This window comes from Natator depressus, chromosome 8 (genome assembly GCF_965152275.1).
Source record: "Natator depressus isolate rNatDep1 chromosome 8, rNatDep2.hap1, whole genome shotgun sequence".
In the NCBI taxonomy this organism is placed as follows: domain Eukaryota; kingdom Metazoa; phylum Chordata; order Testudines; family Cheloniidae; genus Natator; species Natator depressus.
In genome coordinates this window covers 18,843,453-18,866,221 of record NC_134241.1, presented here as the reverse complement: position 1 = coordinate 18,866,221, position 22,769 = coordinate 18,843,453, and the positions used below count along the sequence as shown (strand labels likewise).

The 22,769-nt window shown below is 39.9% G+C and overlaps 1 protein-coding gene across 3 annotated transcripts in view; it reads left to right on the top strand.

Moving 5' to 3' along the window:
* The window catches only part of JAKMIP2 (janus kinase and microtubule interacting protein 2), a 108,998-nt gene that overhangs the window by 68,757 nt on the left and 17,472 nt on the right, over positions 1-22,769 (top strand). For all 3 annotated transcript variants that reach the window (XM_074960530.1, XM_074960532.1, XM_074960531.1), the window contains exons 4-15: positions 3,426-3,635; positions 4,778-4,876; positions 7,779-7,925; positions 10,639-10,779; positions 12,041-12,097; positions 13,874-13,993; positions 15,641-15,769; positions 16,601-16,684; positions 17,831-17,893; positions 18,646-18,744; positions 20,977-21,075; positions 21,703-21,756. In XM_074960530.1, the coding sequence (XP_074816631.1) occupies positions 3,426-3,635; positions 4,778-4,876; positions 7,779-7,925; positions 10,639-10,779; positions 12,041-12,097; positions 13,874-13,993; positions 15,641-15,769; positions 16,601-16,684; positions 17,831-17,893; positions 18,646-18,744; positions 20,977-21,075; positions 21,703-21,756 (1,302 nt within the window). The remainder of the gene's footprint in view (positions 1-3,425; positions 3,636-4,777; positions 4,877-7,778; positions 7,926-10,638; positions 10,780-12,040; positions 12,098-13,873; positions 13,994-15,640; positions 15,770-16,600; positions 16,685-17,830; positions 17,894-18,645; positions 18,745-20,976; positions 21,076-21,702; positions 21,757-22,769) is intronic.

Here is a 22,769-nt window from a genome sequence, read left to right as displayed (position 1 = left end):
AAGTACACTCAAAACAAAACCATGTAAAACTTTGGAGCATAGAAGTCCACTCAGTCCTACTTCTTGTTCAGTCAACCACAAAGACAAACAAGTTTGTTTACATTTACAGGAGATAATGCTGCCCTTTTCTTATTTACAATGTCACCAAAAAGTGAGAACAGGCATTTGCATGGCACTTTTGTATTTACGTGCCAGATATGCTAAACAATCGTATGACCCTTCATGCTTCGGCCACCATTCCAGAGGACATGCTTCCGTCCTGATGATGCTCGGAAAAAAATAATGCATTAATTAAATTTGTGACTGAACTCCTTGGGGGAGAATGTATGTCCCCTGCTCTGTTTTACCCACATTCTGCCATATATTTCATGTTATAGCAGTCTCAGATGATGACCCAGCATATGTTCATTTTAAGAACACTTTCACTGTAGATTTCACCAAACGCAAAGAAGGTACCAATGTGAGATTTCTAATCAGCCTAAGGTTTGAGAACCTGAAGTGTCTTCCAAAATCTGAGAGAGACGAGGTGTGGAGCATGCTTTCAGAAGTCTTAAAAGAGCAACACTCTGATGTGGAACCTACAGAACCCAAACCACCAAAAAAGAAAATCAACCTTCTGCTGGTGGGATCTGACTCAGATTATGAAAATGAACATGCATTGGTCTGCACTGCTTCAGATTGTTATTGAGCAGAATCCATCATCAGCATGAACGCATGGACAAACACCTGTTCTCACTTTCAGGTGACATTGTAAACAAGAAGCGGGCAGCATTATCTCCTGCAAATGTAAACAAACTTGTTTGTCTTAGTGATTGGCTGAATAAGAAGTAGGACTGAGTGGACTTGCAGGCTCTAAAATTTTACATTGTTTTATTTTTGAATACAGTTTTTTGGTACATAATTCTACATTTGTAACTTAAACTTTCATGATAAAGAGATTGCACTACAGTACTTGTATTAGGTGAATTGAAAAATATTATTTCTTTCATTTTTTTACAGTGCAAATATTTGTAATCAAAAATAAATATAAAGTGAGCACTGTACGCTTTTTATTCTGTGTTGTAGTTGAAATCAATATATTTGAAAATGTAGAAAACATCCAAAAATATTTAAATAAATGGTATTCTATTATTGTTTAACACTGTGATTAATTGCGATTAATTTTTTTTAATCATGATTCATTTTTTTAATCGCTTGACAGCCCTTATTATTATTATAAATTTAATTTAATTTAAAAGGAAATTGAAATTCTAGTTGAGCTAATAATATACCTGCAATGCCCCAAACATGTATTTGATCCATTAGTGTCAGGATAAGAGAAGATTTGTATTAGATATTATATGAGTTCTTACTGCATGTTGTGATTATGTCTCCGTCTGCAGTTGCTACCTACCAGCTTTTCTAATACAAATGATAGTATGGAAAGATTTTAAACAGCAGAGGGGAGCAATATTCTCTGCTTTAGTCTTTATGGTGTCATCAACAGTTATAGAAACAACACAGAAGGTCAAATTCAGTGCTGGGGTAAGTGGCTACAACTCCACTGGCTTCAAAGGAGTTATGCTCACTTGCAACAGCAACGAATTTGGTCTGGAAAGTTGAATTCACAATTTGGCAGGTAAGTGAAAAAAAATTCAAATTAATTACTTTTTCATTTTTAAATTGCTGGGCTAGACCCTAGAATGGTGTAGATCGTAATATTGCCATTACCCAGTGTTCAGAAAAAGTGGGAAATCAGACCCCCGAAATCAGGAGACTGGTTTAGTAATCATGAGAGTTTCAAAAGAATGAATGTTGGGTTCTTTCTGGTTTGCCTTTTGCTTTTTTGAGCCTTTATGGTACTCTTGTGTCATATTTTCAAGCTTCGCGCTGTAATCCTGAGGGCTAGGATCTTCCTTTTTTTCTTAACTGGAAGCTCAAACTCTCACACAATGGATTTGGGCTTTAAGATAAACACTAAATAGCATGAGACTCACAACAAAATTGTGAGAGTTGGCAACACTAATCAACTCAGCTCTGGATGAATATTCTGTGAGTGAAATGGTATTTTAAACAGAAAAATGGTCCCTTTTAAAAAGCTTTTGTTTGTATAAGTGCCATGCACTAGGTCAGACTTTGATCTCATTTACGCCAGTGTAAATCCACTGTATCTCCACTGGAATCAATGGGGTTGCATCAGATTGACAAGTGTGTAATAGAGATTAGAATCTGGCCTAGAGTTGCCACCCGTCCGGGTTTTACCTGGACAGTCCACATTTTGGCTTCTGTGTCTGAGTACCCTCTGGCCCATTAATTTGAAAAATATACTTTTGGGAGGATTTCAGTATGGATGAAAGGCGACAGGATCAGTAAATATCTTTGAGGCTCTGGGCAAAATTCAACACAGGCAGCATTCGGGTTTTGGGGAAATGACTCATGTAACTTTCACAGATTAACATGCATTTTTTTCCCTGAGTGTTTTACAAATTCTGAGTCACAGAATTTCCTTAGGCTCAATGGCATTTAGCTGGCTCATACCTATCTTTAAAGTTTTCAGGGCTTACGTGCAGTGATCTTATTCTAAACGTTAGGTACCCCTTTCTCTTCTAGTCTTCCACTGTAGCTGCCTGGACAGCATCAGTCATCCAGATTCTAGTGAAAGGGATGAGACACTTCAATATGTGCTGGATCTGCGTGGAACATTAGACAGGAGTGATGCAGCTAATGAAACTTATGGACTTGATTCTCCATTCATTAGAATGACACTGCCAATAGGGAGCGGAGAATGAGGCCCCTAGACTGCAAGTCTACTAAATAGAGGGGACAGATCCTCAGCGGATGTAAATCTATGAAGCTGTGCCAATTTACACCAACTGAGGATCTTACATCTGTGCAAAGTGAGTACACTGACCATATCCTCAGCTGGTGTGAATCAGCATAGCTCCATACCTGGGGATCTAGCCTAATCATATTAATTTTGATTGTTTTACACTTACTTTGAACTGGTACTGGTGCAACACCATCAGCTGTGGTCACTCTGGCTGGCGCTTTGGTCTTCCAGAGACTGTGCATGTTTGATGATGATGAAGTTATAGACTAAACCCTTGGTCTGACTTTCAGAGAAGGTGAGCACCTGCATCTCTTATGTACATCAGCAGGGGGTGAAGGACCTGGGCACCTTTGAAAATCAGTCCATATTTTGTGCATAGATGTACTTCTATATCATTCAATTTATGGCCTTTGCTCATCATAGACTGACTAATCCGATGCAATAACTATTTGTTTTTTATGATGTTGAGGAAGTGTGTAATCCATGAGTTTGGTGTACTATTTAACAGCAGATACAGCAGTGAACAACAACGGTAAGGTGATCTCTCCTTACTCCTGCAGTGCTGACATTCTGTTGGGCTTGTGCAGTAACATTGTACTTTTATTTCTTAATTAAGATGGACGAAATCAAGGCTAAAGACAGAATCATCTTTTCCTTGGAGAAAGAACTGGAGACCCAGACAGGCTATGTACAGAAGCTCCAGCTGCAGAAGGAGGCTCTGGATGAACAGCTCTTCTTAGTGAAGGAGGCGGAGTGTAACATGAGCAGTCCCAAACGAGAGATCCCAGGAAGAGCTGGAGATGGGTCAGAGCACTGTAGCAGTCCTGTAAGTAGGTTTAAATGTAATCCAAAATACAAACAATGGGCTTTATTTGGATTGCAAAATTATTTTGCCCACTTCCTGCATCATTTTCATGTTGCTATAGTAGTTAAGCCTCACTCTGTGAAGTGTCTTCTAGTGGTAATTCTAATTACAGGAAATAGTTCTTGGCACAGGAAATGTCTACTGGACTAAACTACTCAGGGCCTATTTCTTTACTTACACTTTTGTGCAAAGCAGGTATAAGAAGATAAAGGCAGTTGAGAATGACAGTGTTTTCCTTGCTTTCCAACCTGAGTTTTGTTCTGAAATAACCCTCCTAAGTAGAGTTGTTCAGAAAAGAAGGGGGATGAGAGTGTTTCTGAGGAAAATTTAAAAAAGTTAAACATTTTTAGTTTTTGTCACAATTTTCATCCGAAATACTTAATTTTTAATCAAAAAACAAAACCAGAATTTTTTATTCCAACAACTGAAAAATGAAAACTTTCATCTGAAAATTGTCAGAAACTGAAAAAAAATCCCATAGAAAAAATGTTCAAGGAAAGCAGGCACTTTCTGAGAAAATTTTAAATCAACAACCTAATTTTCCGTCAAAAAAGTTCCAATGGAAAAATTTTGACCAGTTCTGTTCCTCGGTCCAGAAACCCCTTCTATGAATCTTCCTCCTCATATATAGCTTTCAAAATCCAAACGAAGCAGCTTTGAAGGCTCAGGTTGAGACCTATCCAAGTTTCTTCCTTGCAAATGTTTATGTTTCCCTTTGCTTTCAGCAGTTAATGCTTCCTGAGCCAATGAGTTCAGACCAATGACCTGAGCTTCTACCTTATGTGGTCATCAGCACCAGTGCATACTGAATGTAAACTGCTACCAACAGAATGGCATGTCATTTGCACCCAAGTTGCACGAGTCAATGACCACCCAAGCTGCATTAGATAGTACAGAATGAGGTCCATGCTGTTTTAACTTTTACCCAGCATCCAGGTACTTGTGACAGACATAAATGATGTCAACCTTACAAATGGGTTTCGTTTCATTAGAAAATGATGATGTGTTTGTCTTTTTTGTGAGCATTCCAGTCCATTTGTTTCTTGTCCAATGGACAGTTTCAGAGGACCTAGAAACTAAATTTTCTTTCTTTCAATTTACAGGATTTACGCAGAAATCAGAAGAGAATGGCAGAGCTGAATGCCACTATCCGGAAGTTGGAGGACAGGAACACACTGCTTGTAGATGAACGAAATGAACTGGTGTGTGCTCTTGTCTGTGTCAGATTGGGGAGGCAAGGAGCTGTAAAGAAAGGAAAGGAAAGAAGAGGAGCCTCCAAGGGTGTCAGAGGCAGCAAAAGTTCATGCTGTGACCACCCACTACCTCTAGGGCCCAGGGGCATGAGGGGGTTGGAAATGGCATTGTGGTACTCAGGAAGGCTCAGCTGCCTCAAGGCCTAAGCCAAAGCCCATTGAAGGCAATGGCAAGGGGCTTGCGATGAGGCCCTCGATCATTAGTCCACCACATTCACTGCCCTCCTGGTATTTGCTGTCTCTTGTGTTTCAATTTAACACGCTACCATTCTGTGTATCATGGAATGCCTCAGAAAACACCTCATAAAGCACAACATGGTAGCGCATTACATTGAAACCCACGAGGCAACAGTGGGCAGCCACGGCCAGCCCCGGCTGCCAACTGAATCCAGCTCCTGCATCTCCTGGCCCACTCGCCCCAGCCATGGGGCCTCCTCAGAGGGCTCTGTGGATGATGCCAGTCTAGGGCTCACATCCACAGTTCATAGGGGTCGAGGCTTAATCTGCCACAGTTCAGAGGGTTCTTGAGGAGTTTACCAGGAAATTTCACAGTAACCCCATCAGCCAATCTGAGATGGATTTCCTGTTTCACTGGTGACCTTTTTTCTAGTTCTGCTACAGATGAACAGCCCATAATCCCTGAACTCCAACAAGGACACTGTGTCACAATAAATAACTTGGTAAAATAGTTAGAGTTATAAATGTAATAGTAGTATTTTAAAGATACACATGATATTATATACTATAAAGCTTTTGATTAATATACTCACACCCTTTCTTGATGGCCTGGTGCTAAGACACAAAGGCCCAGCCTCCCCTCAGGTTCCTTAATTGTTGACAGGGAGGTGCAGAGTTTAGAAGAAGCTAGAGTTAAGAGCTATTGCAGCTAACTTAGAGTTTTACTTAACTAACTGACTTAAAACTTAAAATTAAACTAACAGACTAATAAACTAAGAACGAAGAAGCTTGGAGCTTAGAAACTTAGAGAACAAGCTCCCAAGCACAAAACTTAGAAAAACCCTCAGAAACTTAGAAGCTTAGACACTTTTTTGGCAAGGTGGGTCACCCTCTTTTATAGGGCTTGAGCACTCAGGCCCTCCTTCTATGTCCAAACTTAGTTTCCTCACCCACTGAAATGTTGGGGTACACTTACTCCATAGGCTGGTATGTTTGTACATATTGATGACATATACATACATATTAATGACATTAGATCATTCTTACATTTGTTATTTTTGTCCTCCGGGTTATTTCGGTTATTTCCTTGTGGTGTACCTGTTTACAGAGAGTATGAACTTTGGAAAGCCCCCTATGCCAACCTGCTTCAACGCATCCTTTATCTATCTATGTTAAAGATCACAGCCATATATGGACCTTATGCCTTAACTCATCACTATTTACCTAGGTGAAAGGTCCCAGACATATGTTTGCTAACTTTGCTATCTGGGTGAAAGGTCCCAGACATATGTGTGCTAACTTTGCCTTAGCTCAATATACAGAATGTGGCCTGTAGGTCCCTTGCATTACAGCCAAACTACTTTAATATAAACCTATAAACCTATTATAATAAAACAAATAATCAAAGAAAATAAGAAACCTATAAGAAAAGATATATAGGCAAGCAAGCAGGCTAGCCCTAGAGCCTACAACAATAAATTCATTTCTTTATCAGATTGACTCTTAGAACGGGATAGGTGTGCCTTTAAGTGAACATCAGTGCTTTTTGACCTTCATCATTTCTGCAGTTGTAGTAAAAGATTAAGGTTTTGAAAAGCAGTGCTGTTTCCGTTACGTTCATTGTGGAAACAATAACCATGATTAACTCAGTGTGTGTTAATATAGATATCTTGTGTGCCTCGGTGGTATTAATTAAAACTTGTAAATGATGTCTTACCACATTTCAGTAATACAGCAAAATGCATTACTTGTATTGATTTGATTATGTATCTCTCTCAAAAACTTGGCTTCTAAAAGATTATACCATTAACATTCACCCTACTTTGCTCTTATGGATACAAACTTTTAAATTACTGAAGTATTTTTTAATGAGAAAATGCCACTTCTTTGAAAATGACTGTAAACAGACCTTAGATAATGGGCATATTTATTAAATAATACAGTATGACTAAGTACTGTGCCATGGAAGGAAAAGGCCCAAAGGACAATGGAAAAGGGGCAAAGGGCTTCATGCCTAAAATGGCAACTTGAGATTCCTCCTTCCCTGCCAGAAAGGATTGTTTTGTTTTGTCTTTTTAAACAGGAATTGAGTGTTATTCAGTGGAACTCATCTTGTAAGGAAGGAGGACATTTAAGTGGATAAGAATATAGACACTGATATATTAGAACATGCTACTACCTACAAAAATGCCTTCTCACTGTTATGCAATGGTTTGATTAAAATAAATCTACTGTTTTATACAAATATGTATATGTTCTGTTGTCCATTAAGAGCCCAAGCTATGGATGTGATATTTACTATCAGCGTAACTTGGGCCATTCAAGGACCAATCCAACTCTTTCTTTTGGTAAGGAAGTCAGTATGACACAGTTGACAGGTTCTATTCCCAGCTCTGCTTCTGGCCTGCTGGGTGACCTTGGACAAGTCATGTTGTCTCTCTATGCCTCAGTTTCCCCATGTGTAAAAGGGACCTCCTTTGTACAGTGCTTTGAGATCTATGGATGAAAAGTGCTATATGAGAGTTAGATGATATTATTCTGTCAGTTCCGTTTCATACTTTTGTTCAGGGCTTTGTTGGGACAATAGTCACCTGGGAAGGAGAGAGAAGGCAAGAGCCCACAGTGAAGGAAGGAAAATCCATTTTTAACTTGTCATTATTATTCATTATTACAGTTGAAACGTGTTCGAGAAGCTGAAAAACAATGCAAACCTCTCCTTGAAAGGAACAAGTGCCTCACCAAGAGAAACGATGAACTGATGCAGTCTTTGCAGCGCATGGAGGAGAAACTCAAAGCAATCACTAAAGAAAATGTAGAAATGGTTGGTATTGAACACGAAGCAAAGATCTGTATATATATGCACTTCCACAGGCTTCAACGTGGTCTTTCATAAATTAGATTTACAGGCCTTCACCATGAAAAACAGCTGTGCCCTCAGTTCATGTCTTACTCTGACATTTTTCTTCCATCCAGGCCTGGCTGTAAATACTTTATGGAAGGGAAAATATTAAGAGCTACATTTTCAGCCAGCTTCATGTTGGTCTTTGCGTTTGCATTTTTATGTGCACATCTGTGGCAGATAAAGAGCATCATCTGCTTCACAGAACCCCCACACATCAGGCATTTGGGCAGCGTGGGTGCATGCATCATTTGTGGGCATAACTAGATGCATGTGGAAAAGTGGGTATACAAATGTGATGTCTGGAGCTGTAAACTGCACCACAAATGGGAGACCTGGAACTGTAAATTTCACCCAAAATATTTGTTCTATTTTGTGTGGTTGCTTTTTTACATGTGGGAAAAGCTCTCTTCTTTATAAATCCATTAACATGGAACTGCTGCAGTTTTCAAAGGGTTATAACACTTTCCCACACTCATTTTGGTGTTGTTTTGGCATTAACAAAATGCACAAGTAATATCTATGGCTACAGCCAGGAATAATGCAGCCGGGTGCTGAGCAGCCTTGCCCACATAGCATTTGCTAATGTATCTCATCCCTGATTTGTGATTTCCACTGCACATCGCTTGAGCAGGCTGGTTGCTTTTCCATACGGGTCCTGCTCCACTGGTGATTAGGAGACTATCAGATTCATTTTAATTTCTTCTGCAAGCAGGGATTTGACAGCCAGCTTAACAGAGGTTAAAGTTACAGGGTTAATCTACCCTAAAACAGTGTAACTAATCCATGTCCTGCAAACAGACAAATCAGTGTTGGCACTATAGACATTACAACACTTGTTCTACAGCACTACAGACTTCTACCGCTTCCACTCAAAGAATTCTCCCTTGTGCTTTCTGTGCGCCAGTCACTAGAGGGCAACATCATGATATATAGATAGTAGGGCTGTCAATTAATCGCAGTTAACTCATGCGATTAACTCAAAAAAATTAATTGCGATAAAAAAATTAATCGTGATTAATCGCATTGTTAAAAAATAGAATACCAATTGAAATGTATTAAATATTTTTGGATGTTTTTCTACATTTTCAAATATATTGATTTCTGTTACAACACAGAATATGAAGTGTACAGGGCTCACTTTATATTATTATTTTTATTACAAATATTTGCACTGTAGAAATTATAAAAAGAAATAGTATTTTTCAATTCACCTCATACAAGTACTGTAGTGCAATCTCTTTATCGTGAAAGTGTAACTGACAAATGTAGATTTTTTTTCTGTTACATAACATCACTCAAAAGCAAAACAATGTAAAACTTTTGTGCCTACAAGTCCACTCAGTCCTACTTCTTGTTCAGCTAATCGCTAAGACAAACAAGTTTGTTTACATTTATGGAAGATAATGCTGCCTGCTTCTTATTTACAATGTCACCTGAAATTGAAAACAGGCATTCGCATGGCACTTTTGTAACTGGTGTTGCAAGGTATTCACATGCCAGATATGATAAACGTTCATATGCCCCTTCATGCTTCGGCCACCATTCCAGAGGACATGCTTCCATGCTGATGATGCTCTTTAAAAAAGATAATGTGTTAATTAAATTTGTGACTGAACTCCTTGGGGAGACAGTTGTATGTTCTGTTTTACCTTCTTTGTGTTTTGTCAAATCTGCTGTGAAAGTGTTCTTAAAACAAACATGTGCTGGGTCATAATCTGAGACTGCTATAACATGAAATATATGGCAGAATGTGGGGTAAAACAGAACAGGAGACATACAGTTGTCCCCCAGGGAGTTCAGTTACAAATTTAATTAACGCATTATTTTTTTAACGAGCATCATCGGCATGGACACGTCCTCTGGAATGGTGGTTGAAGCAAGAAGGGACATATGAATCTTTAGCTCATCTGGCACATAAATATCTTGCAGTGCCGGCTACAACAGTGCCATGTGAATGCCTGTTCTCACTTTCAGGTGACATTGTAAACAAGAAGCAGGCAGCATTATCTCCTGCAAATGTAAACAAACTTGTTTGTGTGAGCGATTGGCTGAAGTAGGACTGAGTGGACTTGTAGGTTCTAAAGTTTTACATTGTTTTATTTTTGAATGCAGTTATTTTTGTACATAATTTTACATTTGTAAGTTCAACTTTCATGATAATGAGCTTGCACTACAGTACTTGCATTAGGTGAATTGAAAAGATACTATTTTCTTTGTTTTTTACAGTGCAAATATTTGTAATCAAAAATATAAAGTGAGCACTGTACGCTTTTTATTCTGTGTTGTAATTGAAATCAATATATTTGAAAATGTAGAAAACATCCAAAAATATTTAAATAAATGGTATTCTATTATTGTTTAACAGCGCGATTAATCGCTATTAATTTTTTTAATCGCTTGACAGCCCTACTGCATAGCCTCATGCAGAATAAATTACAATTTAACTCCCTGACATTCTCTCCTTTTTACAATTAAGGGATGGTAAAGAGTAGTAATGTCATGACAATTTTGCAACTGATGCAGATTTAAAAGAACATGAAAACATTGCCTGATTAAAGGGGGGACTTTAAAGTACTGACTCTTATTTTATCTTTCTTTATTTCTCTCTATATATTTTTTGTCTTCTAAACAGAGAGAAAAAATGACATCACACCCTCCACTGAAGAAATTAAAATCTCTCAATGACTTAGATCAAGCTAACGAAGAGCAAGAAACTGAGTTTTTAAAGCTTCAAGTTATAGAACAACAGAACATAATTGATGAGTTAACAAGGGTATGTCTAGCCCATCAGGAATTAAAAGCAATCATATATAACTGACATCTTCATCTCATAACAGACAGGATTTGAGTGGTAACATTTTAATAATAATAATGCTTTATTATTTCTAGGATGTGAATTTTAAAATACAGTCTCACAGTACAATTTTGTGGGTGCAATTATGTGTGGGTACAGTTTGTGTCATTTTGTAGATATGTGTAATCCAGTAATTAGATGTCTAAATGACAATTAGCTGTAAGAAAAAAATAGTTACAAGAAAGAAGAATGATGTCTTATTCAAAATCAGGTCCCCAGTGTGTTTCACAAAATGATATCCTAAAAATTAACGTGTAAAACAGTAATATAGTTCCAGGATTCAATAAAATAGAAAACAGCAAGCCTAAAATATATACAGTAGTTGCAGAATGTCTTATACAATTAGATATATGCAATATAGTACAGAATACAGATGCAGAATTCTGTATAGGGAAGAGAGAAAAAATAAGTTTGCAGCTGAGAAATAAAGTGACGCAGAAAGAGAGAGGATTGTTCCAGATTTTGGAAACTGAAGAGTGAGAAGACTTTGTACCCCAGCGGGAAGACTGGTTTTAACTAAGAAAACAGGGGCCTCTCCCCAGTTTTAGTCTTGCCGAAAGGATACATTCTTCATTGCACTGTTCACCTCATCAATAATACTGTACGTCTGAATCTTGGGTACATCAGTGAGGTTAAGAAGTGCTGATGTTAGAATCCCCTTAAGAAGCCTCAGATGTGACACAGAAGCAGATGTTGTTAGACAGCCGTTCACTAGTAATTTGGATACAGCTCTTCATGTTAAATGCCCCTTTCCAGGACATTTGCAAGATAATATGAACAAAATCAGATTCCACAGAAATCTGTTGCATCGTCTAACATCCTGCTTGGGAAACGGACATGAAGTCAACAATAACACAGCCCAATGACTTTGAGATAGACAGATATCAACGATGCATCTGCAGACAAGGCAAATAGTATACTTCAAATCTCATGGCCCCATCCCACTCCCCATGATGACCAGGCCCTGTACAAATTGTTTAACAGAAATGACAGCTACACTACATGAGTAAATGGCTGGAGCGTCTTTTCAGATGTCATAATTTCTGGTCACCCTTTCAACCTTAAATAGCAGTGTTCTGCACAAAGAACTAGATCCTCAGCTTGTGTAAATAAGACTAACTCCATTGAAGTCAATGGAACTATGAAGTATTGGATCATATTTCTTAACTGTATTTTCCAGGATAGGGAAAAGCTGATTCGTCGCAGGAAGCATAAAAGAAGTTCAAAGCCAATTAAGGTAAGAGGAAAACTACTCTGTCTTACTGTAACAATGCCAGTGGGCTTTTCGGGAAAACAATCCGTGAAAATCTGAGGAAACAGATGATGTTTGGTTGCAGTAAGCTCCCTTAGCAATGGGGTTCAAAGGAATCTGAATTTCTTTGGAAAAGCTTTTCAATCCTATTTTTCCTTTAAAATAATAACATAATTATTTACCATCTGCTTTTCTGTAGATACCAATTTCAGGTCCTGTTGGGATCATATTTTTGTCCTGAAAGACTCTTCAATCTGTCTGCTGCTGTTGGTTAATACTAATACTGCGGGGCCAATTCTGAAATCCTTATTCACGCAAAACTCCCATTGACTTTAATATTCTCGTAAACTGAAATCCCTGGCCCAGATCCTACGCAGCACTCAGCTCAGAAGAGAAGAAGGGTGCAGAGGTCTTAAGTCATTTGTGGTGCTCTGATCCTCAATCTAGTCCAGTCCCTGCAATAATTTAGAGCAACCCGAGGGATGAGCTAATTTATGCCAGCTGCCAGTGCTTCCATCAGCTGGATTTAGGGAACCCCCAGCCATGTCTCCTGTGCCTTAGAAACTGCTAGGTTAGCTCTGTGCCACAAGAGGACTCTCAAATGGCCAGATTCACCAGGTTAGGGCAACTTTTCTCCACCAGAGTCATGCAAGCCTGTCCTGTCATTCAGCAGAATCACGCCCAATAAGTTCTATGGTAAATTGAGGTACTGTCACATAATTTCATTAAGGATTTTAAGGTTGCACACAACAGGCAGAACTGAGGCTAAGGAATGAGCCCAACGTGTCCCTGTTTAACTTTATTTCTAAATAAGCAACCAGAAATTGTACTGCTTAGCAGGGTATGGCAGTGCTCTTCATTTCTAAAAAAAGTACACATACACAAGGATTTCTCAGCATCTTCAGTTCATCCCTTCTGCATGACTCAAACAGTGGGGATTTATTAGAGGGCTGCAATCTGACAGCATTAGAAGAGAAAAATACTGTAGTGCAACAGTGCATCTTAAATTCTTATTGATCCATCTGTCTGCATAAGTATTCTACTGTGTGCCAAGCATTAAATGCTGAAATCAGTATCCTGAAATCCAAACCTGCTGGTTAAGCAGCTCTACCATCATAGAATGTGACTCACATTTTTTCTGTGATGTGTTTAATTCAGTCTAGGTGGCGGGATATTCAACCTTAACCAAAACACGTAGTTTGAACAGCATTCTCGCTGAGGTAGCAGTTACCACACCAGTTTTACTTTCGTGTAAATCCACTGACTTACTCAAGATAGACAGTGATAGGAGAATCAGGTTCATCATCTCAGTTCTGCACAACAGGACATCTCTGGTATTGTGGCATTGTCCTTCAAGACAGGACTAAAAGATGGTTGCTCTGAACAGCTTTATGTAGTAACAATATATGATTCTATTCCCTTCAGATGGGGGTGGAGGCTTCTCTCTTGGGATATTGATACTCTCTGATGCTACATTATCTGATAGTTTTAGACTACAGGCCAGATATTCAACTGATGTGAATGAATTAGCACAACTCCACGGACCTCAATTCACCAGCTGATTATAGGGACCTATGTGTGATTCCTTTCAGAGGGATCTGGTGTTTGGAAATGCAACTTAGGGCTCTTCTTTCATGTCTTGTGGTTATTTTAAAGTGCCTACCAAAGTGTTTTTGGAACTGGCTAACACTGCCCCATATATAACCCCATGCTGTTTGCCTCCAAAAGGGGTTCAGAAACCACATGTTCTTCCTGTTTTAGAGACATATAGTGGATACTGTTTTTGGCTACGATGATGACTCCATGGACTCTGAAACCTCATCCATGGCCTCATTCAGAACAGACAGAACACCAGCAACCCCAGACGATGACCTGGATGAGGTAAGAATTGGCTGCCTCGCTATAATTGGAGCTAGATTTTGAAGAGAAATTAGTTCCCAAAACAAGCAGCCAGGGCCTCAAACATTTGGTGTTCAATGGGTGCTGAGATCTTCTGTCAATTTGGCCTCAGTTTTAGACATGGAGATCTTGAAAATCTAGCCCTGAGCTTTTTGGAAATCTAACCCCTAGACCCTGCAATAAGAATCACTACATATGCAAATTATCTGTATTGTTAAGCTTAGGTTTCATTTCTTTTCAATTACTTTGTTGAAAAGTACTTGTAGTTGGTACTAGTCTGGCCAACCAGTTCATCAGTCACATCCACCAGGCAGAAAACTGAGCCCTGAATCAGTCCCTCTGGGTAGTTCCGCAAGCCTTGCTTTTCCCAGTTCACCCTGAATGTCCATGGCTCAATACTGCCCCATCAGTTTTTCGGAGTCCACAATTCTCTCCAGGCCCTGAAAGTTCCTTAACTGAGCATTGTACTTCCATTAATAATGAACCACAGACACACTCACGTACTGACACCATGAGCCTCATCAGGGACAGAACACAGGGGCCTTCAGCACCAAAAGCAGAGAATGTACCACCTAAGCGAAAGTAGAGGTCTTTTGCCTGCCCGGTAGTGGAAGACAGGGGAAAATCCACTAGAGGAAGCCATGATCCCATGCACAAGCAAGCCCATGCACCACAACATGAATGATGCAGTCATTCCAGAATGCACCAACAATGGGGCAGTGATTACTACTTCTTCGGAAAAGATACCCAGGTAGAAAAACTTCCTGTCTGCTCACAGTCCTTCAAGCATTGTGCGGCAGGGTGGATGTTGGAGACAAAAACATTTTTTTGAATCTGTAGGTCTCATTGCTGATGCAAAAGGTAATGACAGGCCTTGAGCCAGAGTCTACTCTCACTTACGTCTGTGTCAATCTGGAATACTTCCACGGAAGTTAGTGAGCCATATTTACTACCCAGATCCCTCTGGCACGCGCAAGTCAAACTTGGTGCAGGAGGGTAGTAATATAATTTGCCCACACTTCCTGCTCTGCCAGGATGTACAGGCCAGAAAGTAGGAGGGGCTAGCTGGGAAGGAGGCAGGGCCAGAACACCCAACAGATGTGCTGATTCAGCTGAATAAGCCCCAGCCTTATTCTAACACTATGCTCTGGGACACAAGGCAATGGCAGTCCCCCTCCAGGAGTGAATCTCTTCTCAGATTTAGCTGCCCTTTCAGCGCATAGAGTGACAAGTTGTATTTTCCTGTGCCTGAACAGGAGAGTCAAACCTTCTTAGAGATGTGGAGTTACTCTGGATTAACACCAGTGTCACTGAGAAACATGGTAGAAATCTACAAAACCTTGTGATCCAAGCAGCCCTGGTCCGTTTTCCTGACAACTTGCTAAATCTGATATAAAAGTAACTCCAGACCCAGATTAAAAATCCATAAACATTTTCTAAATTCCACACCTTCACCACCGCTACGACATGCTCATTACAAATCTGTTTTGACTCAAGCACTTTGGTTGATAATACATGGTAAAGTTGGAAACCTACGTTGGCCACAATAAGCCACGTTTTAGGCACTTCTCTCCTTTGCAATGCTCCTGTGTCCGCTGCTTGTACAGCACGTTCTTTCTGTTCATACAGAGTTTAGCAGCAGAAGAATCAGAGCTGCGATTTCGACAGCTAACAAAGGAATACCAGGCCCTGCAGAGGGCATATGCATTACTGCAGGAGCAGACTGGAGGCATCATAGATGCTGAAAGAGAAGCCAAGGTCAGTCTTTGTCCGGAGGGGCGGGTGCGTGTTTAGCTGCAGCTAGAAGCCAGTGCATACAAACCTCCCAAAGAGAACATCAAAGTGGCATCTAAGACACGGTTGCTAAATGACAGTTTCACTCATTTTGCAGAGCATATTTAAAGGGGCAACATTATTAAAGATGGACACAATGGATGGACCCATAATATACTATTTACCTGCTGAGCCAGGAAAAATGGGTGATTCTGTACATTGGTACAGACAATTCCCCATTTTGTGCATCAGGGTGCACGTTTTTGCAGGCACAAAGGACACCTGTAGGTTTTTGTGGGTTCAAACATTTCATCTTCTTTTGAACATGCGTTTGAAAGTCTTTAACAGGTGGATGTAGTTATTCTGTAAAAGGTGCTAATTATCCAGTTTATATTAAATCTTCCAAGACTAAAAGATTTCCCATCTGTAGTGTGGGGATAATTTCTTCCTCCCACCTTTTTCCTATCTTGTCTATTTAGAATGTAATCTCTTCAGAGCAGGGACTGCCTCTTGCTGTGGTTTTGTACATTATCTAGCACAACAGAGCCCTGACCTTGGTTGGTACTACTGCAATACAATGAACAGCAATTATAAGATTTGGGGCCTGATTCTCCACTGCCTCGGCCCTTGTGTCATGATTTATGCCAGTGCAAACCAAGTGTAAAATGGGCATAAAATGCAAACAAGTCAGACTCGTAGTGTTTTACATTCACTTTGTAGGAGGCCAGACTGCTGTGCTCAGTTTCCTATGCATTGAAAATCCAAAAAACTGTATTTCTGCTTGTTCCTATTTAATGATGTAACTGACTTTAACAGGCACAGGAGCAGCTCCAAGCAGAAGTCCAGAGATATAAAGCAAAAATAGAAGATCTGGAAACAACTTTGGCACAAAAAGGACAGGTAGATGCTTCGTAGTGGGTATTTTCTTTGTTGTTTTGGACTGTAGCTAATCTCTGCTTCTGCTCACATAGGCATGAATGCAGGCCATCAGAGGTCCTGGGTATAGTATCTTGTTTGCTTCACGAGTTTTTGCAGGACAGTAGCACAACAAGCAGTTACTACTGTGGAGTACTGATGCTGCCAGGGCTGGGTTTAGAGTTGTTAGTGCACAGGTGAGGATTAGATTACAGTTGTCCTTCAAGAGACCCTGGAGAATTTTTAGTAATGGTAGCCGCTAGCAAAATAAGTGCTTTGTGATCCCACTCCAGCTCAGAGAAAAGATATCAAAGAACACACATCACATCCTTTCTTGTCACGTTGAGAGGCAGAGACATTATTAACAATATTTCGCATTTCTATAACAAATTTTGGGTCTGATTTTATGCTGGTATCTCCATCAAAGTCAATGGAATTACTCCAGATTTATATTGATGTAATGGAGATCAGATTCTGGCCCTTGATTTTCAGATCTTTACAAAGCCTAATTACAGCTTATTTAAAGTCCTTTATAAATACATATTAATTAAACCTCAAAATCCCAAAGTAGCTGGGGGAGAGGGGGAATCACTTCACCCACCACTAAAATGCAGACTTCTGGGTAGAATTTCACATCTGTTTAACACCACACAGGATCACTGCAGAACAACTGAGGACAGGAAATTAACATTGACAATATTTGAAACTTCAGTGGGAATTTAGGTTGGTAGAAGGCTGGGTGGGACAATGAGATTAATACCTGTACTCTTACAAAATGTGCCATAGGAACCATGAGTGCTCATGATCCCATTGTACATCCCAATACTTGTAACAGCATGTCTGTGACTCCATCGTGGGGCATTGTTTCTATACCGGCTCAAAGGGAAGGAGCACCACATTCTAATGAAAAGACTTAATGGGTTCAGAAGCTTTGCTACTCATTTCTAGATTAATATATTGTTATGAACATACAGCTACTATAATTCTACCTCTGTTAGATAGAAAAAAGCCTATCACTGTAATATCCAACACTGCACATTTGTTAATCATGTTCAATTTCATGTGGACTCCCAGGCTAAGCACTGAAATAGTTACCCGATTATTATATAACAGTGTTGCTTTACCAAACAGGATTCCCACTGGGTAGAAGATAAACAGCTTTTCATTAAGAGGAACCAGGAGCTTTTGGAAAAGGTAAGTTTAAGGCCTCAGGTATTAGAGGTTTTTAGGGGGTACAATATGCATACACATTGTGGATGGAGAATTTGGTGCTTATGAATGTATTGAATGGTGTGGACAGACTCTGGTATTCTATTCGTAGGTTTAGTCACACAGCTCTTCACATATAGCCCATGTCTGACAGGCATAGTCCCTCCAAGGCTGGGACAGGGACTGCCAATCATGTTACATTATGCTAAGTCTTTACCGTTGCTATCTAAGGCTGGAGATTTTGATGCCGTGCTTAAAGTGACAAAACAGTGCTTCTAGAAATAAAAAGCATCCCCTCCTTGTAGCATCAGTACTCTTTACTACGGGATATATATCCGGTACATTTGTCCAAAACGTCTAAGTGACTTAGGAACCTACGCTATTGTCTTTCAATAGCACATAGGTTCCTAAATCACTTAAGTGTTTTTGAAAATGTTACTTATAATCTTTTAAACTGAGATTTTCAAAAGTGGCGAGGTACATAATTCCTTTGAAACTTCCAGCCATTGCCTTCAATGAGCTTTATAGAGTTTGTTTTCAAAGTTCATCTGTAAAATAAAGTTTGATCAAGTAAAACAGCAACTTTGGAAACATCTTCCTGTTTGGGGTTTTGCACCGTTTGAACCCTCTTTATTCTTTGAGCTGCCAGTTCCTATCTTTGTGTTTTGGTTTGTTTTTGGAACAATCAGTGGTTTTGAAATGGCAGCACAAACCATTAATTCAAATATTTCTACTAGATAGAAAAACTGGAGGCAGACAACAGCCGATTGCAACAGGAGCTGCAGGATGCCAGGGACCAGAATGAACTGCTGGAGTTCCGGAATCTAGAGCTTGAAGTAAGAAACTGCAGTTTCTCATTCTCAGATGAACTGTTTGAGAGGCAGCAGTGTCTGACTTTCGTTAGAACAGGGGACTGAGAGTCAGGAGACATAGGTTCTAGTTAGAGGTGACATATGGCAGGGGCATGCAGAGTCACATCCTCCCCCCACCCCACACAGATTTGCTGCTTGGCTTGTACTGAGCATGCTCACATGGACTGAGCGTGCTTAATAACATCTGCTAAAGCCAGTGCCCTCACTCTGACACCCCCCCCCCAATTGGAGGTATGGTTCTAGTCTTGTCTCTACTTCTGATTCACTGTGTAACTTCAGGCTTGTCACTTGACCTCTCTGTGTCTCAGTATCCCAATCTGTACAATGAGGATAAGGAGATCCCCAGATAAAAGGCATTATACAAATGCAAATTATTATCATTATTGTTTCATAGATAGTAGTGTCAAAACCAGGACAGTGCCTGTGATGTTTTGTTCTGTGCTGGTACAATGCCTAGCACAAGGGGGTCCTGGTCCTTAACTGGCACTACTGCGATACAAATAATAGCTCATACAACAACAACAGAGTCTGCAGGCAGAAAGTACCCAGACTAGCCAACCAAGTCCATGCGCTGCCATTTTAGAGGCACCATTCCCCCCACTCAGGCCATCTCCATTTGCTGATCATCTCTTATTATGACTTTAACAAGAATCACCCAAGTTTATACATTTACTGAAGGGGATACTCTGAACATGGATAAGCCATGGAAGTTCAGGTTCAGTATCACTCGTGGGAAGATGAGGAGGGTGACTCTGAGCCTATTCTGCCCTTTCTATTAGTGTGCCTGGATCTGGGTTTAGTTGTACTTACTCTGCTTTTGGAGTCCAAGAAAAATAATCCTGCCTTGCTTTGATTTTCCAGTCCCATCCCTGTTTTATTCTTCTACTGTGGTTTTCAAGTAACATTTAGGGCTTCATTTGCTCACAAATCAGAGCTTGTAGGTATCTCAATCCTTTCCTAACTCCCACAAAGAAGAGTTGTGACAGATCCTTTCTGATAAATCTTACAGACAGCCTTAGCTGTCAGCTGTGTTTCTGTTTGATATAAAAGTAAATTGACAAATGGCTCAATTAAATGTCCCATAAACTAAAATACGTTTGCAAGTTAAATTTGGGGCCCACTCCACTCCCTCCTATGCATGATTGAAAGACTCATAGAAACCAGATAAGACAGCTATATAAAATCTTTTTCCTCTTGGCCTGAGTCCCAAAGAGCTGGACAAGTATTGCAAAATATGTTCAGTGAATAGTCATACAAATTATTAAATGGATCAATTTGTTGTGTTCATGCTTACTTTGAAATCACTTTCCACAAACATTATAGGGAATGAGTTTGCAGGGAGGAATATTTGCAGGAACAGCAAATTTTAACAAAGTAATGGAGTTTTAATGTGAATATTCTCACCAGAAACCTGATTCTAGGGCTATGTCTACACAACAGCTGGGAGGGTTCTTCCCAACATGGGTAGACAGACATGCACCAGCTCTACTCAAACACACTCACTAAAAATAGCAACACAGCCACTGCAGAATCGGGGGTGACTCAGGCCAGTCACCTGAGTACGTACCCAAGGGGTTCAGTGTGTTTGTACTTGAGCAGTTCACCCCAGCTGCTGTCTGAGCTACCGGGAGAACACTGCTGTTTTTAACACGCTAGTTTGAGCAGAGCTAGCGCATGTCTGTCTAGCCATGCTGGGAAGCGCCCTTCCAGCTGCAGTGTAAACATACCCTAAGAGTTCCACTCATCTAATCAGGAGATAGCAACATAGCCTGGGATCACATGTCCAACCAAATTAATCAGCACCGCTTGAATTTTGAATATTTTCAGAACCAATAGACCAAGAATTATTCACCACCATTATTTGGCAAATAATTTTGGATTACAAATAAATCTAATGAGCTAATGAGCTGCTCCCAGGCAATTTGAAATCAGACAAAAGAGACAAAATCCATCAAATACATTATTTGCTGCCAAATATTTGCCTGGGACTGGAATCCCATACCACTTAGCACACTGCATTTTTTTCAGCCTTAGCTAAATTATAATGCAATTATTTTTGACTTTTTTATGAGGTAAAGAATTGACACACTGCAAGGCATGATAAACCAGAGAGTGAATGTGTTATCTGATCACTCGATGTTCTACATAGCTTATTCATTCTAACACATTCTCCTGTGCATTTCCATATGTTTAAAGGAAAGAGAAAGACGGTCCCCACCATTTAATCTCCAAATCCACCCATTCTCAGATGGTGTAAGTGCTCTGCAGATCTACTGTATGAAGGAAGGTGTCAAGGTATGTTAACATTACTATAGGCAGAGCTTTCAGCTCCACCTTTAACTAAGGTTGCCCAGCATTTCCCATTATGAGACCCTGTTTTCTGTTGTTTATTACTTTGCCAAACTTTAACCATGTGGCCTGAGTATTAAGTAAGAGCTTGTCTACACAGACACATCCAGGAAAATTAATTAAAGATGTGACTTTGAAGTGGGTTAGTTAAACCACATTAAATCCCTCTGTGGATGCTATTATTCAGAATTAAAGTGTCCTTTAATTTAGTATGGTTTATCTTAATTCACTTAATTCTGAATGAGGGTGTTCACACAGGGGTTTAAAGTGGTTTAACTAATCCACTTCAAAGTCACACTTTTCATCAATTTGGATTAGTTTTCCTGGATGTCCCCATGTAGACAAGCCCTAAGAGTTCAAGATGGCTCAGGGGGAATAGGATCCATACCCATATTGGTAATCACTGGTTCAGAGTCAGCTGAAATCAGCAGTGTCTGAAAATCATTACTATCTCGTGGCTGACTATTTGCTATTACAAAATGTTTTGTTGATCTCGGACCTGTTCCCAGGGGCCAGATACCACCACCACGATTAAACATGCATCTGACACCTTTATGTTATTCTGTGTTGTAGGATGTCAGCATTCCAGACCTCATAAAGCAGTTAGACATCTTGGGTGACAACGGGGTAAGTCAGAGTCCTGGCTAGCTTTCCTGGTAGGCTGTAAAGTAGCACCAGTAAAATTGGAGAAAAGTATGACAGTATATTTACCATAAGATTATTTGTTAAAGAGTCAGGTTATAAGGATCATTCTAATAAAGGGTCTTGTTATTTCCAGAAGTTAAGGATTTGGGGGAGCTGGGGCATCTGGGTATTGGTAATTGGATATTGAGCCTTTAATCTCTGAGTCACCAAACTGAATATAGCTCCAGTCTAACTGTTATTGGTATTTGATAGTCATTTGGTAGCCTGTGTGAATTGAATTGGTGGTCTGAGCTGATCACATCTCAATTAGCCTTATGGTACCCCTACTGGCAACTTCAGGAGACAGACCAGGAATTAAATGGGCAGGAATATACATTATCCCATGGACCCTGAGCCTGCCAGAACATGGTGGAGGGTGTGTAAAAGGGCTTTGTAAATGGGGGTCACAGTGCTGCTGCCTATTTAGTCCCGGCCATATGCCATAAACAGACGTCAATTCCCAGGACTGTCAAACTAGCCCCTTTTGACAGCACTAAATTCACTTTAAGAAACTGTATAGGAAATTCAAATGAAAGCAATAGCAGTACCTACTCAGCTCTGGATCTCACTCATGCTGGTGTAAATCAGAAGTAACTCCACTAATTCCAACGAAGTTACACCAGTGTAAATTAACCAATGTAGCTGAGGGGAGAATCAGCCCATCCTGTTTATAAGGAGTCTAGTTTTATTCTGCATTTCACATCACATACCTTTGGATTGGAATGTCCAGTCAGTCTGTTCAGGTTAGCATTATGCAGAAAGGTAAGAGTCGTCACCTTTCCCAAGGTAGGATAGAATTTTCAAAGGGTCCTTAGGGAGCTAGACACCCAGCTCCTATTGAATTTACATGGGATTTGGACACCTCACTTGGTCAGGTTCCTTTGAAGAGCCTAGCTATAAATAATCAATAGTCTGTATACTCTGTATTTATTGACACCTGTTAATGTGTTTGTTTG